The 18,123-nt window shown below is 43.6% G+C and overlaps 1 protein-coding gene and 1 long non-coding RNA gene across 6 annotated transcripts in view; one reads left to right on the forward strand and one right to left on the reverse strand.

The window, feature by feature from the left end:
* LOC121285558 (lamin tail domain-containing protein 1-like) overlaps nt 1–11,788 on the forward strand; it is a 34,256-nt gene extending 22,468 nt beyond the window's left edge. For 2 of the 4 annotated variants that reach the window (XM_041202092.1, XM_041202095.1), the window contains 2 exons: nt 1,750–1,918; nt 11,163–11,290. In XM_041202092.1, coding sequence (XP_041058026.1) covers nt 1,750–1,899 — 150 coding nt within the window. In that variant the 3' untranslated portion in view covers nt 1,900–1,918; nt 11,163–11,290. Of the gene's footprint in view, nt 1–1,749; nt 1,919–11,162 lie in introns of all 4 variants that reach the window. The other 2 variants (XM_041202093.1, XM_041202094.1) reach the window with 1 other exon arrangement.
* LOC121285561 overlaps nt 2,713–18,123 on the reverse strand; it is a 53,591-nt gene continuing 38,180 nt past the window's right edge. For both annotated transcript variants that reach the window (XR_005944714.1, XR_005944715.1), the window contains exon 4: nt 2,713–2,984. This is a non-coding gene — a long non-coding RNA (uncharacterized LOC121285561). The remainder of the gene's footprint in view (nt 2,985–18,123) is intronic.

The raw sequence follows: 18,123 nt of genomic DNA on the forward strand, positions 1-18,123 counted from the left end.
CTGGTCTGGCCTACATGTGACTCCAGACCCATAGCAATGTGGTTGACTCTGAAATGGCCCAGCAAGCCACTCAGTTCAAGGGCAATTAGAGATGGGCAACAAATGCTGGCCTTGTCAGTGATGTACACTCCCATGGAAGAATTAAAAACACATCATCATAGGGATTTAAAACACCCTGTTCCCCCACCTTTTATATTTTTTTCAAAACAAACCTGTTATTTTTCTATTATATTTTACCCACAACACATGACATCATAACTTGGTATTCAGCTCAAAAGTTGTTGAAGAGACACAAGGAGATAAAAGAATATAGTGAGCGGTAAGTGTTATACACTAGACCATTGAAAGTGACTGAAGCGACTTTCTTTTTAAATAGTGTAGTTATATTCACTGTTTCCCGGTCTTTAGAATTCTTTTCCTATTTTAACCAACTTGCAAGTTAAACATTCATTAATTTCAGTCTTTTAAGACTCATGGGGCTGAATTTTACAGGCCACCCACAGAGCAGGTGGACCTGCAAATTAGGGTGTTGTGCCATCAGTGGAGTACCTGCATCGATCTATCCACCCCCGCCCCCATCACGATTTTATGTGTGGTGGGGGAGGCGTCATGTGGGTCAACTGGCTGTGGCCCAATTGAGATCCTTAAGTGGGCAATTCATGCCTAATTCAGGGCCTCATCCCATCTCTGCTCTGATATAATGGACGGCAGAAGAGGCCTGGACCCAAAATGTAGCTCGCCAGGTTTAGCCATGCTGACTGCGGTAAGTGAAAGGGGGAGGGGTGCCTTGCAGGTCACTTGTGTCAATCAGAGGTTCCCTCTCCCACAGTTTTGCCCCTCCACATCTCCCACCTTCCCTCCATCCACACGGTCCAGCACGGTCCTCCCTCACCAAGACCTGTCAGCCTAGCCCCAGTGAGATCTCAGACTCGGCTGAAAGCCCGGGCCCATTGCTGAACACCACATCCTGCCCTACCTGCAGTACCAGCAGCGGCCGCCACTCCTGCTTGGCACTGCTGGTGTGCAGAGCTGCCAGCCTCAGTTTGGATGGTAGGCCTATGAGGCGGAACATCCTCCTGGAGATGGACATAAGCTTCACCTCATTAATTAAAGGGCCGTCGCCTGAAAAATTAAAGGGGGTTGAGCTGGCTAAGCAGAAGTGAGCTTGCCCCTAAAATTTACGCTGGGGTGTGGGGAGCCCACCATCAGCGCAAAGTCCAGCCCACAGGTCCAGGGTGTTCAGACCTAATCTATTTTAAGTGCCCAACTGCAAAATCCGCTGTAACTGTCTAGCTTCTCCTCTGCCATTCCTGTAAACCTGAGGGCTCACCTGCTACCCTGCCTTCCGAGCAAGGGTGCCACACACAAGAGATGCAATACTGGAGTTAGGGAGACAATGTGGACCAAACTCCGTGGAATGTGATTCCTATAAGCCAGGGAGAATGAGGTGACCTTTCTAAATAAATGTTGCTTCATTTAATTCCTGAGTAAAGACTGATAAGGAACTCTTCTGTTTTCATCTTCATTCCAGAGTTTCCACCACCAATTTTTTTTAACCAAATCCAAACATTCTTTCCTGCTTTGTTTACAGCAAACATGGGACAGGCTGAATGGCCTCCTCCTGACCTCTATCATTCCATAATTGTCTGGAAATGCCTTCATTGCTGTTTGTGAACTTCTCAAGCACTTTTAACGTGTTCAATTGAGTTTGTGCCAGAGTTTTTATGAGTGTTTTCTTATTATTTACAGAATAGCTCAGGGCAACAGAAAGTCTTTGTCCCAGAGAAATTGCCGTCCTCAGTTCATCAAAAGTCCACCACATTACAACATTTACAATCCATGCAAAACTTGTCATTCCAGCCCCCGATGCCTCGTCCTCCCCCAATTGCATCTTGGTGAACTTTGATCATAAATCCAGGTCAGGCTTTAAAATATTTAACATTCGTGTAAATTATATGGGAGAGAAAGAAATATTTTACGCACACTTATGCAGCATTTGTTCCATTCAGACTCCATCTAAACCGTGGAATAGCTTACAACTGAACTCCACTTTGGGATTTAATTTGGAAGCAAAAGTAAAATTCTCATCCTCAGCTCAGACATTTAGCCCTTGGCTGGTGGAAGCCAGCACAGGTTGATCAGAGCTATCTCAGTGTTGCAGTGCTCTCAGATAATGGGCCAAGTCCTGCTGGAGTGGGGCATTACATGAGCATGCCAATTAGTTAGACTTTCTCCTGCACTCTTCAGCTCAAATAAAATCTGAGGCATAACTTGTTTGAAGTGCAAGCTGTTAATAGGCAAGGACATTGAGGCACCTTAGCAAATGATGCAACCAATAGCCTGTCACTTTAATCAGTAAGATTAAAGGATTGAGAAAGAAACAGGGGAAAATGGAAAAGGAGAATGAATTAGAGTCAAATCAGAAATAGAAAGAGAAATAAAGAGAGGAAAAGAGATTGGATTCAGAAAGAGAGAAAAAGAGACAGAAAGGAAAAGTAACAAAAATAGTAATTTTTAAAAATCTTCAGGAAGAATTTATTATATTGCAGGAATGAGAGTCTACAGCTTAAATGATTCCCTTTCTGGGCTAGACAGATTGATTGGCATTCGCAATGCCAATTGTGTTGGTACTCAGATTCTTAATGACCAGACTTAACCCTTTGCAGTGAGTTTAATTAGCATTTAATGTGAAAACTCAGAAAGTTCCTTAGAATAACAGAGATGCTGAGGGTGATACACTGTTTAAACAAAGCAAGCAGTTAAATGACAGAAATCAGCCGTCAATTTCCAGAAATTCACGACTCATGGCTTATCTCTTCATTCCCTGAAATTGTTGGCCCATTTACACTTTAATGATGTTGTGTGATGTTGAGATTCCATTATTTTTCCAGGCAGTTTTGGCTCATTGATCAAGATTTTCCTGAGCTTTCATTGTTTTCCTGAGCTTTCCCTTCTTTTCTCTTCCTATATTTTCTCCTGTATAGCTGCAGGTATCAAGAAAATTTGTTAGCTGGATAATAATTCCAATATTTATTTTGGGTTGAGACTGACACTCCATCATAATATGCTTGTGCTGATTACGCAACAAGACCAGACATTGAAAATCACTCGCTGAAGATTGGTTTTATCACAGCAAAGAAAATTGATATTCCACCTGTTTCATGCACTCTGTTAAAATCCCTACACACAGACAAAACTCTCTCTATTAGCTTTTGCTCTCCTGCCAGCCCAAAAAATATCAGTACACTGCTGTGTGCATTAATATTCAACATTCTATCAAGTGAAATTCTAGTATGATTAGGAGATCCACTAGGAAATGGTGTAATTACCATTTTATTCTTTTGGTCCGACCAAGGAAGGAGTGCTCATGTCGCAGCCCATGATACTGTCAATCAGCCTGCACATCCTTCCACTAGTTCAGGTTAATAAGATTGAAGTTGATTAGTGAAGCCAAAACCAAGACACACAGCTTTTCTTTATCAAGAAAGTTTATTGACTTTGTTCACTCCCACAGCGCTCCCCCCACATAACCCAGTGTCCTAACTATCCCCTATTTATATGTGCTCAAAGATACTTAATGCCCATCACCTGTTTCTCTTAACCTTAACAATGTAATTGACATTAACAAACCTTAACCATATAATTGACAAGACATTAACACTTCACACTGTTCTCTGAGGGTGAAAGTACAAAAATAGCAACCAGTTTATTCTGTGAATGTTAAGAACTTCACAAATCGTGAATCAGTTACAAAACGAATTATAACCTTTTCTATAGTGTTTGCAAACTTTCTATACTTGTATTTGTTTTTGTCAGAGACCATGATAAACAAATAGGGCACTTTAGTCCCAGCAGTCCCCTTTTGCTCTCCTACTTGCACCACCATCTTGGAAGCAGCCCAGCAAGGATTAAGCATTAAATTCGGCAAGGTTTTTTGGCACACATTTGAGAGTGAGCCATGGAGTCAGCTTGAATCTCTTAGCTTCACAATGGCATGGAGTGACAGAAGCTGTCATTCATTCCCAATCATCAGCACCCAGACATAAAACTGGCATTGCGATCGCCTGCTCATCGTAAAACCTGTCTTGTTTTTTTGATTCTGTTCAAATCATTGGTACAGGAAATCCAGGGGTTTCTGTAATGGGTTGTTGATGTGCAGCATCAGTTTTACACCCAGGCAGTGAATTGAAAATCAACCATCACATCTGTCAATCCGAACTCATGCTGCCTGCAACAGTGAAATGTTCCTGGCACTGCAAAGCACCCAATCAGGTGGAAACAAGTAGTTCCGGTTATCCCAATCGGTGATATATTTCTTACCGCAGTGAAGGTGATATGTTTAATTTAATATCACTGGACAATGTTCAGGAAATGTCATGATTTCTTAAGTGAATATTTTGGGTTTTTTAAAAGCAAGAAAATATCCTTTTGTGCTAAGCATCTTGTTCAATTAACAGGAATTCTATTATTTGAGAAAAAAGAACTTGCATTTCAATAGCACCTCGGCATGTCTCAAAGCAATTTAATTAATTCACAGGATGTGGATCTTGTTGGCTATGTCAGTATTTATTGCCCTTGCCTATTTGCCCTTGAGAAGATGATGCTGAGCTGCCTCCTTGTTTTTTATTCATTCATGGGATGTGGGCATTGTTAGCATTTATTGCCCATCCCTAATTGCCTTTGAACTGAGTGGCATGCTAGGCTATTTCAGGGGGCATTTAAGAGTCAGACACATTGCTGTGGTCTGGACCACATGTAGGCCAGACCAGGAAAGGATGGCAGATTTCCTTCCCTAAAGGACATTAGTGAACCAGATGGGTTTTTATGAAAATCGTCTCATGGTCATCATTAGACTTTTAATTCCAGATTTTTTATTGAATTCAAATTCCACCATCTGCCATGGCAGGATTTGTACCTGCGACCCCAGAGTATTACACTGGATTATCAGTCCAGCAACAAAACCACTATGCCAATGCCTCCCTCTTGAGCCCAATGCAGTCCATGTGGTGTACATGTTCTCGCAGTGCTGCTAGGGAGGGAGTTCCAGGATTTTGGCCCAGTGACAGTGAAGGAATGGTGATATATATTTCTAAGTCAGGTGGAGTGTGACTTGGAGGGGAATGTGAATGTGGTGGTGTTACTATGTGTCTGCTGCTCTTATTCTTTTGCACTGTTCATGGGTTTGATAGTGCTGTTGAAGGGGCCTTGGCAACTAGCTGCAGTGCATCTAGTATATGGTACACATGGCTGCCACTGTGCATCAGTGGTGGAATGAGTGAATGTTTAAGGTGGTGGATAGGATGCTAGTCAAATGGGCTGCTTTGTCCTGAACTTCTTTAGTGTTATTGGAACTACACACATTCAGGCATGTGGGGAGTATTCCATCGCATGCCTGACTTTTGCCTCATGAAAGGCTTTGGGGAGTCAGGAGGTAGTTACTCACTGCAGAACACCCAGTCTCTGACCTGCCCTTGTAGCCACGGTATTTATGTAGCTGGTCCAGTTCAGTTTTTGCTCAATGGTAACTCCCAGGATGTTGATAGTGGAGGATTCAGCAATAGTAATGCCATTGAATGTCAAGGAGAAATAGTTAGATTCTTTCTTGTTGGCGATGGTCATTGCTTGGCACTTGTGTGATATATGAATATCACTTGCTACTTATCAGCTTAAACCTGAATGTTGTCCAGGTCTTGCTGCACAGGGACACATGTTGTTTCAGTATCTGAGAAGTCATGAATGGAACTGAAACCATGAAGGTCCCCATTTCTGGCCTTATGATGAAAGGAAGGTCATTGATGAAGCAGCTGAAGATGGTTGGGCCTAGGACACTACCCTGAGGAACTCCTGGATGATTGACCTCCAACAACCACAACCATCTTCCTGTGTGCCAGATATGACTCCAGCCAGCGGAGAGTTTTCTCTGATTCCCATTGACTTCAGGTTTGCTCGGGCTCCTTGATGCCACACTCGGTCAAATGCGACCTTGATGTCAAAGGCAGTCCCTCTCACCTCACCTCGAGCGTTTAGCTCTTTTGTTCATATTTGGACCAAAGCTGAAATGAGGTCAGGAGCTCAGTGGCCCTGGCGAAATCCAAACAGAGTATTGGTGAGCAGGTTATTGGTGAGTAAATGCATGTCAGCTGTGGCTTTGCTGGTAGCATTATCGTGTCTGAGTCAGAAGGTTCTGGATTCAAGTTACACTTAGATATTCAGGATTTGAGTACCAAAATCAAGACTGATGCTCCAGTATTGAGGGAATGTTGCACTGTCAAAGGTGCTGTTATTTGGATAAGATGTTAAACTGAGGTATTGTCTGCCCTCTCGGGTGGACATAAAAGATCTCATGTCCGTATTTTGAAGAAGGGCAGCGGAGTTATCACTGGTGTCCTGACCACTATTTTTTCCTTCAATCAATATTGGAGGGCAGGATTTTCCAGCCCCACCCACCATGGGACTGGAAATTCTCACCCGAAGTTAACGGTCCTTTTGCTGGCCCATCAAATTTTCTGTCCCGCCCGATACAATTCCCATGGCAGAAGGGAGCAGAAAATCCTGCCTACAAAAGTGAATTATCTGCTCATTATCATGTTGCTGTTTGTGGGAGCTTGCTGCATGTAATGTTTTTTCTTTTTTTTACTGATGATCGCTTAGACAGATGGGGTGGTAATTGGCTGGATTGGATTTGTCCTGGTTTTTGTGTAAAGGGCATACTGGGGCAATTTTCCACATTGCTGGGTAGATGCTAGTGTTCTAGCTGTACTGAAACAGCTTGGCTAGGGGTGCGGCAAGTACTGGAGCACAAGTCTTCAGTAAAGTTGCCAGAATATTGTCAGGACCCATAGCCTTTGCTGCCCTGTTTCTTACATTCCAGCTGTGACTACACTTCAAAAGTACTCTGTTGGCTGTGACATTCACTGAGATGTGCGGTGGTCATGAAAGGTGCTATACAAATGCAAGCCTTTCCTTCTTTCTTTCTGTTGATACTTTCCATCAATTTGCTGATGATTGAGAGTAGACTGCTTGGGGCGGTAATTGGCTGAATTGGATTTTCCCTGTTTTTTTGTGGAGAGGACATACCTGGGCAATTTTCCACATTGTCAGGTAAATGCCATTGATGTAGCTGTACAGGAACAGCTTGGCTAGGGGCTTAGCTATTTCTGGAGATCAAGCCTTTAGTACTATTGCTTGAATGTTGTTGGGGCTTTTGCTGTATCCAGTGCGCTCAGGCATTCCTTGGTACCACATGGAGTGAATTGAATTGACTGAAGATGGCTCCTTTGATGGTAGGGATGTCAGAAGGAGGAGATGGATCATCCACTTAGCACTCGCAACTGAAAATGGGTATTTTACAGCCAATGCAGTGTTTCTTTGAAGTGTTGTAATATAACAGGCATGGTTAGTTTGTGCGCAGGTAATCGTGTTTTAGTGATATAGTTTGAGAGATAAACATTGACCTAGACACTGGGAAGAGCTATCCTGCCCTTCATTGAAAGGTGCCACAAGTTCTTTTACTTCCACCCGAGAGGGAAGATGGAACCCTGGTTTAATGTCCCGTCCTATATTGGCATCTCTGGCACTGCAGCACTCCCTCAGTACTGCACTGGAGTGCCAGCTGGGATAATATCTCTGGAGTGGAACCAACAACTTTCTGACTCATGGTGAAGGTGCTCTACTCAGCTATAACTGACATCTGCACTAAACAGAAGGGTCCTGTCAGTTGACAGAATCCAGTTTTGGGTCCATTTTACAATGTAGATCAGCTGGCAGTCAAACTTGGCTGTGGTTTGAATTTCCTGACGCAGAAGGATTTCACTACTCTGTCTTGGCAAAACAGAGTAATATTCTATTTCAAAGGTTAGGCTTCACATTCCATTTGACTTTTCAACTTAGCATCATGCATACTAGACTAATGGGGATTGTGCAGGAAAGCTATACCCAGTGTTTATTTGACATTAGAACAATATTTAAACAGCCCCTTAGACAAACAACTGTGAGATAGTTAACTCCAGAAAGAATCTTCTGACTGGAAGTTACGTTTGCTCCAACTGATCAACATTTACCCAATCTGAAAAAGGATAGAGTGTCACGGAAAGTGCCAGAAAAGAAGACATGAAAACTGAGAAGCAAAAACCATTACCAAAGGTTGGACAGTCTGGTGTTCTTTTCTCTAGACAAGAGAAGGCTGAGGGCTAATCTGAGTGAGATCTTTAAAATTATGAAAGGGTTTGATGGGGTAGACAGAAAGATGTTTCGACCTATGGAGAGTCCAAAACAAGTGGCTATAAATATAATACAGTCACTGATAAATCTAATAAGGAACTAAGTAGAAATCTCTTTACCCAAAGAGTGGTGAGAATGTGGAACTCACAACCAAGGGGAGTGGTTGATATGAATAGTATAGATGTTGAAGAAAGGAGGGATACAGAAAGCATGATCCAAAGGCCAGTTAACCTAACACCTACCATTGGGAAAATGCTAGAATCCATTATTAAGGAGGTAGTAGCAGGACATTTAGAAAATCATAATACAATCAGGCAGAGTCAACATGGTTTTATGAAAGAGATATCATGTTTGACAAATTGATTAGAGTTCTTTGAGGATGTAACAAGCAGGGTGGATAAAGGGGAATCACTAGATGTGGTGTATTGTGAGGTGAGAGTGACTGCATATGACAACAAGGCAGCATTTGACCGAGTGTGGCATCAAGGAGCCCTAACAAAACTGGAGTCAATGGGAATCAGGGAGAAAACTCTTTGCTAGTTGGAGTCATACCTAACACAAAGGAAGATGATTGTGGTTGTTGGGGGTCAATCATCTCAGCCCCAGGACTTCACTGTAGGAGTTCCTCAGGGTAGTGTCCTCCGCTCAATCATCTTCAGCTGTTTCATCAATGACCTTCCTTCCATCATAAGGTCAGAAGTGAGGATGTTCGCTGATGACTGCACAATGTTCAGCAACATTTGCAACTCCTCAGATACTGAAGCAGTCTATGTCCAAATGCAGCAAGACCTGGACAATATCCAGGCTTGGACTGACAAGTGGCAAGTAACACTCACACCACACAAGTGTCAGGCATTGACCATCTCCAACAAGAGAGAATCCAATCATTGCCCCTTAATGTTCAATGGCATTCACTGAATCCACCACTATCAACATCCTGGGGGTTACAATTGACCAGAAACTGAACTGGACTAGCCATATAAATACTGTGGCTACAAGAGCAGATCAGAGGCTAGAAATCCTGTGGCAAGTAACTCACCTCCTGACTCCCCAAAGCCTGTCCACCATCTACAAAGCACAAGTCAGGAGTGTGATGGAATACTTTACGCTTGCCTGGATGAGTGCAGCTCCAAAAACACTCAAGAAGCTCGACACCATCCAGGACAAAGCAGCCCAGTTGATTGGCACCCCTTCTACAACCATTCACCCCCTCCACCACAGACGCACAGTTGCAGCAGTGTGTACCATCTACAAGATACACTGCAGGAACTCATGAAGGCTCCTTAGACAGCACCTTCCAAAACCATGATCACTACCATCTAAAAGGACAAGGGCAGCAGACACATGGGAACACCACCACCTGGAAGTTCAACTCCAAGCAGCACACCATCCTGACTTGGAACTATATTGCCGTTCCTTCACTTTTGTTGGGTCAGAATCCTGGAACTCCCTAACAGCACTGTAGGCGTACCTACACCACATGGACTGCAACGGGGTCTCAAGGGCAGTTAGGGATGGCCAATAAGTGCTGGCCTACCCAGAGATGCCTACATCCCATGGGCAAATAAAAAAAATTGGATTTCCAAAAGGCATTCAATAAGGTGCCACATAAAAGGTTATTATTCAAGACAAGAATGTCTTGGGAGTGATATATTAACACAGATAGACTAACTAACAGGAAACAAAGAGACTGGGTAAATGGATCATTTTCAGGTTGGCAAACTGTAATTAGTGGAGTGCTACAGGGATTGGCGCTGGGGTCTCAACTTTTCATAACCTATAATAATAACTTGGATGAAGAGAGAGAGTATTGTGGTCAATTTGCCTGTGATACAAAAATCGATGGGAAAGCAAGTTGTGAGGAGGACACAAAGAGTCTGTACAAGGTTTAAATAGGTTGGGTGAGAGGGCAAAAATTTGACAGGTGGAGCATAATGTGGGAAGAATTATGAGGTTGTCCACTTTCATGGGAAAAATAGAGAAGCAGAATATTATTTAGATGGCGAGAATCTACAGAATGCTGCAGTACAGAGGGATCTGGGCATCCTCATACAGGAATCGCAAAAAATTAGCATGTAGGTACAGCAAGTAATTAGGAAGGCAAATTGAATGTTGGTCTTTACTGCAAAGGGGGTGGAATATAAAAGTAGAGAAGTCTTGCTACAACTGTGAAGGGTGTTGGTGAGACCACATCTTGAATATGGTGTACAGTTTTGGTCTCCATATTTAAAGGGGGATATAGTTGCATTGGAAGCAGTTCAGAGAAGGTTCACTAGGCTGATTCCTGGGAATGAATGGGGATATCTTATCAGAAAAATTTGAGCAGGTTGGATCTATACCCAAAGGAGCTTAGAAGATAGGAGGTGACCTTATTGAAACTTATAAGATTCTGAGGGGGCTTTGACAGGGTAGATGCTGAGAAGATGTTTCCCATATGAGGGGGCACAGTTTCAAAAGAAGGGGTCTCCCATTTAAGACGGAGATAAGGAGAAATTTCTTCTCTCAGAGGTTGGTTAATCTTTGGAATTCCCTACCCCTGAAAGCAGTGGAGGCTGGGTCATTCAATATATTAAAAGCATAGTTAGACAGATTTTTGATCTACAAGGGAGTGAAGGGTAATGGGGGAGGGGGGGCAGACAGGAAAGTGGAGTTCAGACCACGATCCTATCAGCCATGATCTTATTGTATGGCAGAGTATGCTCGATGGGCTGAATGACCTGCTCCTGCTCTTATTTCTTATGTTCTTAAGTTCTTATTTTTAAGAGGAGGATAGATAAGTACATGAAGGAGAAAGGAATGGAAACAATATGCTGATAGGATGAGATGATGTAGGGTGGGAATAGGTTTGTGTGCAGCATAAATGCCAGCATGGCCCAGTTGGGCTGAATGGCCTGTTTGTGTGCTGAAAATTCTATGCAATTGTATCTGTTGTTGTTTTTCAGCCTCATCATCGAGGGGTGCTGTACGTGAATCCATCTCCGTCTGTCTCACCTCTACAACAGTTTTACGCCAAGGCTTCTTGCAATATCAACGTGCCCAATCAGGCCTCACCCTGTCCCACAGTCCTCCCTAATCTTTAAAGTGAATTTCAGCGATGTTGCTCTCTTGAAATTAACACCCTCTGTGAGTCTGTGCAGTTGAAACTTGAAGAATACCTTGAAACCAACAGAGCAGTGCAGAGTTTATTTTTTATATGATGAATTGATGTTTGAGTTGTTTATACAAAGGACCTAGCAGTTCATGCTGCAATGTCATCATGTGTGGTGTTCAAATGGAAAATGACCCAGTGTCTGGCTTGATAAAAAAACATGTAGTTTTTAACATGTGACTCAGAAACAAACAAAAGGTGGAAAGGGTGGGGGCTGTGATGACCTAACAGGAACCCCAGTCAGAAGTTGAAAAACATGACTTGACACAGCGGTCAGTTCTGCCAGCAGGTGAGGTACCCGGCAGCAGCACAGCTCAAGGCCTAAACACTCAGGAGTTCCCATTGCCAGGTGGGTGTGGAACACTGGGGTAACTTTAACCTCGGGCAGTGATGCAAAATGACTAATGTTGAATCAGTAACTCAGGGTGGGGGTAAATAGTAGCCTGTGGGGGTGGTCTGGTGGCTAGTGGTGTTGTGGTGGGGGTGGGGGGGGGGCTGGAGATTGGTAGCTTGGGTAGGGAGTGAATTGCTAACCCCCAGGGGTAGAGGGGTGGAGTCATTAGCTGGAGCAGTTGGATGGTAGATTGGTAGCCTGTGGGGGATGTCAGTGGTGGGGAAAGCGAGGGGTGGCTTTTTTTAATGTCAGATCAAGAGCTGCCTGCTCCTCCCAGTTCTATATTTGGGTAAGTATGGGGCTGGGGTAGGGGACCCTTCCTTTGCTTAGTGCCATATTATGCTGTGCTAGATCAGCACTTTGCAATTGAAGCGCTGGGTCCCAGATAAATCACGAGTCTCAATTTAATAAATTATTTTGGCCTTTAAAATTCCCAACATGTATTCCTGCATCTATCCAACGGCGGACAGTGCACTCGCTGTCCTCCTGTTTGGTAGTTTAGTTACACCTGAATTTGTAAACCATAGTGTGATCCATTCCCCCCTCTCCTTTATACATTGATCATTTCTTTCCAAATTGTGTTGGAATCACAATTTGGTTTAAAAGCTCTCCGGCCTATAGAGCGGAAGCCCACTTTAACAGTCAAAGGGTATTATTACAAAACAACTCCCGTATTATTTTCAGGGATTAGGTGAACTGTATTCGAATAATGAGAATTAATGCCTTCACCAAATGGCCACTGATGTTTAATTGCTGGGTTTATGCTCATGAGACCTCAGGTTGATGGAAGGTAAAGAACTTTTTTTTAAATGGACCTATCTGTGCTCCTTACTGCTTAGAAAGTCGGCCTTCTTTTCCTTCATTCCCAGTCGGCAGAAATATATAGCTTCATTTAAAAAAAACGGAGTTTAAACTAAGAAACATGACACAGTGACTCCAGTAGGAAGGCCCTGTTTAGAAATTCAGATTCTTCAGGGTTTTGGTCCCTGTCAGATTAGCTGACCTCATCCTGCATGAACAGATCTCAGCAGCTCTGGACTCCCCCTTGTGACAGTGTTTAGGGTGGCCTCCTCCAATTTCAGGAAAGGGCAAGTGTTCTGCTATATACCATTTTCAGTCATTGGATTGAGACAATCTGGGTGGAAGTATTGACGGTAGAAATAAAAAGTATCAACTATTTTCTCAGATTAGTCGATGCTGTTTGCCAAATACTGATTATTTCTGCAAATGTTTGCTTTACGTCTGATCCAAGTAAAATATCCTTTTCAAAAATGTTTGTTGTACTTTCATATCCTTTATTGTTCCTGCACATGATACATACAAGTATTCTCTGTCTCTCACTGGCTTAATGAATGCTTGTGCAATAAGATGAGTCAATGGTTAACATGAAGGTACAGGCTATCTGTGTGTGCTGTAGTGTGTGCTGATGTTGGGTTTGCATATATTTCATTCAAGGCCTCATGACCATGTGATGAAATCAAACTTGCATTTCTGTAGCACCTTTTGATAGCAACTGCTTTCCTGTTCTATTTTGTTTTGTTACTTTAAACACCAGAGTACATAGACATCAGCTGTGACTACCAGCTGAGTCAATCTTTAACAAGCTCATCTTACACAATCCAACGTGAATACTCAGTTAAATCACACCACACAATTCCAGTATGATTATGTGGTCCTTTATTGCTGAGCTCATGATTCACTTATAAGAACTCGAGTATCGTGTTTCACAATACCAACATGACTAAAACAAACAGTGGTTTATTCAAAACTCTTTCTACTTTTGATTTCTACATTTCATGCATAGTAATGCTAAACCATAAAGGACACACAACGCAAACTTCAAATATACAAGCCGCCAAGAAGGTATACTTATGTCCTCAATCTCTCTCAATGATTTTGTTACCATGGTTATATGGTCCACTTAAGCTCTTCAATCACTTTATTACTATAAACCATATTCAAAACAGCATTTCTCAGACCCTCAAGACATGGACAAGTGACCTTCACACATTGCTCCAGCATCTTAATTTTGCCTTAGGCCTGCTTCACAAAGCATCCCTGTCGGTAGAACTGAAAAGCTGTTTAACTCATTGTGTGCTGATCCCACAAACAATGAAGTACATGGGTAATGCAAACCTCAGTCCTGCATCTTTCAAAAACCTCAGCCTGTTTCAAAGTGTTTTACAGCTAATTGAAGTCATCACTATTGTAATGTAAGAATTTCCATACAGCGGGCTCCTCCCAACAGCAATGAGATAATAACCAGATAATCTATTTTCATGATGTTGGTTGCATTATAAAAATTGTCCAGGACACCAGGGAGAACATTCTTCAAGTTATTGCTGTGGGATCTTTTACAACAACCCAAGAGGGCAGAGGGGACCTCTGTTTGATGTCTTATCCAAAGGATGGCACCTCTGGCAGGGTAACACCCCCTCAGTGTCACTGAAGTGTCATCTAGGTTTTATGAATTCTAGAAAGAGGTTTACATTAAGCAAACATAAGAAAGCAATCTGTAAATATAATGGTGTGCCCATATGCTTTAGGTCTCTTACCCGTAGGGGGGGATTTTATGGCCTCTCTTGTGGTGTGCTTGGAGGGAGGGAGGAAATTTAATTAAGCAGGATGGTGGTGTGCGAGCATCCCGCTGCCTTTCCACCTCCAGCAAAATTAGTCCGGATCGGAATTCCTGCCCCACTGCCAATTGAGGCCCTTAAGTGGGCATTTAATGACCACTTAAGGCCTCCTCCTATCTGCCTCTAATATTAACTCAGCAGCGGGCAGGCCAGTTGCCATGCCAGGAGCGTGAAACGACAAAGGCAAACTCAGCCCGTTCAACCCTGCAAAGTCCTCCTCACTAACATCTGGGGGCTAGTGCCAAAGTTGGGAGAGCTGCCTCACAGGCTAGTCAAGCAACAACCTGAGATAGTCACCCTCACAGAATCATACCTTACAGATAATGTCCCAGACATCACCACCACCATCAATGGGTATGTCCCACCGACAGGACAGGCCCAGTAGAGGTGGCAGCACAGTGGTATGCAGGCTGGAGGGAGTTGCCCTGGGAGTCCTCAACACTGATTCCAGACTCCATGAAGTCTCATGGCATCAGGTCAAACATGGGCAAGGAAACCTCCTGCTGATTACCATGTTCCTCCCTCAGCTGATGAATCAGTGCTCCTCCATGTTGGACATCACTTGAAAGTAGCCCTGAGGGTAGCAAGGGTGCAGAATGTACTCTGGGTGGGGGACTTCAATGTCCATCACCAAGAGCGGCTCAGTAGCACCACTACTGACCAAGCTGGCCAAGTTCTAAAAGGCATAGCTGCTAGACTGCATCTGTGGCAGGTGGTGAGGGAACCAAAAAAAGGGAAAATCGTCCTCACCAATCTGCCTGCTGCAGATGTATCTGTCCATGACAGCATCGGTAGAAGGGACCAATGCACAGTCGTTGTGGAGATGAAGTCCCACCTTCACATTGAGGGTACCCTCCATCGCGTTGTGTGGCATTACCATCATGCTAAATGGGATAGGTTTCGAACAGATCTAGCAACTCAAGACTGGGCATCATTGAGATGCTGTGGGCCATCAGCAGCAGGAGAATTGTACTCGAGCACAATCTGTAACCTCTTGACCCAGCATATCCCCCACTCTACCATTACCACCAAGCCAGAGGATCAACACTGGCTCAATGAAGAGTGCAGGAGGGCATGCCAGGAGCAGCTCCAGGCATACCTAAAAATGATGTGTCAACCTGGTGAAGCTATAACACAGAACTACTTGTAATCCCATAACCAACAGATTAGATCCAAGCTCTGCAGTCCTACCACATCCAGTCATGAATGATGGTGGACAATTAACCAACTCACTAGAGGAGGAGGCCTCACAAATACTCCCATCCTCAGTGATGGGGGAGCCCAGCACATCAATGCAAAAGATAAGGCTGAAACATTTAAAACAATCTTTAGCCAGAAGTGCCGAGTGGATGATCCATCTCGGCCTCCTCCAGAGGTCCCCAGCATCACAGCTGCCAGTCTTCAGCCAATTCAAATCACTCCACGTGATACCAAGAAACGGCTGAAGGCACTGGATACTGCAAAGGCTATGGGCCCTGACAATATTCCAGCAATAGTACTGAAGACTTGTGCTCCAGAACTTGCTGCGCCCCTAGCCAAGCTGTTCCACTATAGTTACAAAACTGGCATCTACCCAACCCAAAGTGGAAAATTGCCCAGGTATGTCTTGTACACAAAAAGCAGGACAAATCCAACCTGGCCAATTACCATCCCACCAGTCTACTCTCAATCATCAAAGTAATGGAAGGGGTCATCAACAATGCTATCAAGTGACACCTGCTTAGCAATAACCTGCTCACTGACACCCAGTTTGGGTTCCACCAGGGCCACTCAGCTCCTGACCTCATTACAGCCTTGGTTCAAACATGGACAAAAGAGCCGAACTCCCAAGGTGAGATGTGAGTGACTGCTCTTGACAATCACGAAGGCTTGGGCCTTCACCTCCTACCACTATCACTGGTAGATATGCCGATTGGTGTCTATAATGAACAGTTACTCTGGTGATACCTTTTACCTGGGTTTCTTCACCTGTGTACGTTTTCAACTTGGGCAGCTGTTAGTTCCAAATTTAATTGTTGAGCACCTTTATTTAAATAAGCAAAAGAGTGCTCTCCTATTACAGTGGTAGAATCACCCATGTTTACTTCCATTTTGAAGGGTTTATCATTCATTTGTAATATGACAATATTTGGCTCTGTCTTCCCAACTTTCATGTTGAATAATGAATAAATGTCAGAATTGGTTATTTCTGGCTCTCCTACACCATGGCCTGAATTTTTCCCGTGTCGGGTGGGCTCAGTGGGAGCAGTCGTGGATCCGACCGCCGCCGCTCCGTGCAGCCATTTTACATGGGTGGGCTAAATAAGCCCCGCCCAGTGTAATATGCGAGCGGTAGCGCTGAGCACTACCTGAGCGGGTGGGGGGAGAACAGAGAGTCAGGTCCAGCAGTCGTTTGCATGCATGCCTCAGGGAGATTGAAGCACTTTTGAAAAAAATAAATAGATGCAATAAAAATTTAATGAAACATGTGTCTGAGATGGGACATGTTTTTATTTTTCACAAGTTCTTACTCAATTTGTGAAAGCTTCAGGAAACCTCATCCCTCTTGTAAAGGCCGCTTGGCCTTTTCGCCTGCCCGCCAATCATTAGGTTGGACGGGCAGCATCAAATTTGAAATTAATTAGGTCGTTAATAGCCCTAATAGGCCTTACAATTGTCGGCGGGCACGCAGCTGACTCTGAATGAAACATTGCAAGACAGTATGATGATGTCAGGATGCACGACCGATGTCATTTTACGTTCCGACATGTCGGGCCCCCTCCTGCTCACCAGCTGCAAAACCCTGGCCCATATACTCGATTGGATTTTGATTGTTGCCTGGAAGCCTGTTTAAATCTCGCTTTGCAACGTTTCAATATGTGTCCACTTCTGTGACAAAAATAACACTCCGCCTTTTTAAATTGCCAATTGTTAGGAGAATTATTGTTTCCACGTCAATAAAAATTAGTTTTCAACTTTGCTGCTAAACTGTTTCCAATAAATTTTCGGTTTCCCACTACGCAGCTGAGTCCCGGCTTTTCGTGCCACTTTCAGCTAACTGCTCCTGCCCAACAAGGAGAATGATGACATTTTGCGGCCCTTGAATCGCTTCTGAATCCCTTACAGTGCTTTTCATCACGGGCGCTACTTCTAACGCTTTCTTAAAATCAAGATTCACTTCAGCCAGCAATCTTCGCTGAATAGCATCCTCCTGCACACCACATACCAAATGATCCCTAGGCATGTCATTCAGGGTTTCACTGAAATCACAATATTCCGTTAGCTGTTTTAATTTTACCATGCAGCTAGCAATGGTTTCTCCCAGGGTTCTGTGCCGTGAATTGAACCTAAACCTCTGCATTGTGACTGAGGGCTTGGGTTGGAAATATCCCTTAATGAGGTTTACTAATTCACTGAAAGTCTTCAAATCTGGGGCACAGGGGGCCATCAAGCTTTGGATTAAACTGTAGGTCTTGCTCTCACAAATACTCAAGAGAATTGCTCTCCTCTTTTCCTTTCCTGTGATTTTGGTGTCTGGAAAGTAGAATGCAAGATGTTCTATATGGCAAGAACAGTCGCCTGTGGCTGGTTCAAAGGGATTGATTCTGTCAGACTATAGCATCTCAGATCAATATATCTTCCTTTCTTTTTAACTATCTTAGATACTCACAATCGCTAGGCAAGGGACAGTACCGGATCTGATTTACCCTTGTTGCCAGTTTGTTATAGAGTTGATTTTCCAGGCA

This window comes from Carcharodon carcharias, chromosome 13 (genome assembly GCF_017639515.1).
Source record: "Carcharodon carcharias isolate sCarCar2 chromosome 13, sCarCar2.pri, whole genome shotgun sequence".
Taxonomy (NCBI): domain Eukaryota; kingdom Metazoa; phylum Chordata; class Chondrichthyes; order Lamniformes; family Lamnidae; genus Carcharodon; species Carcharodon carcharias.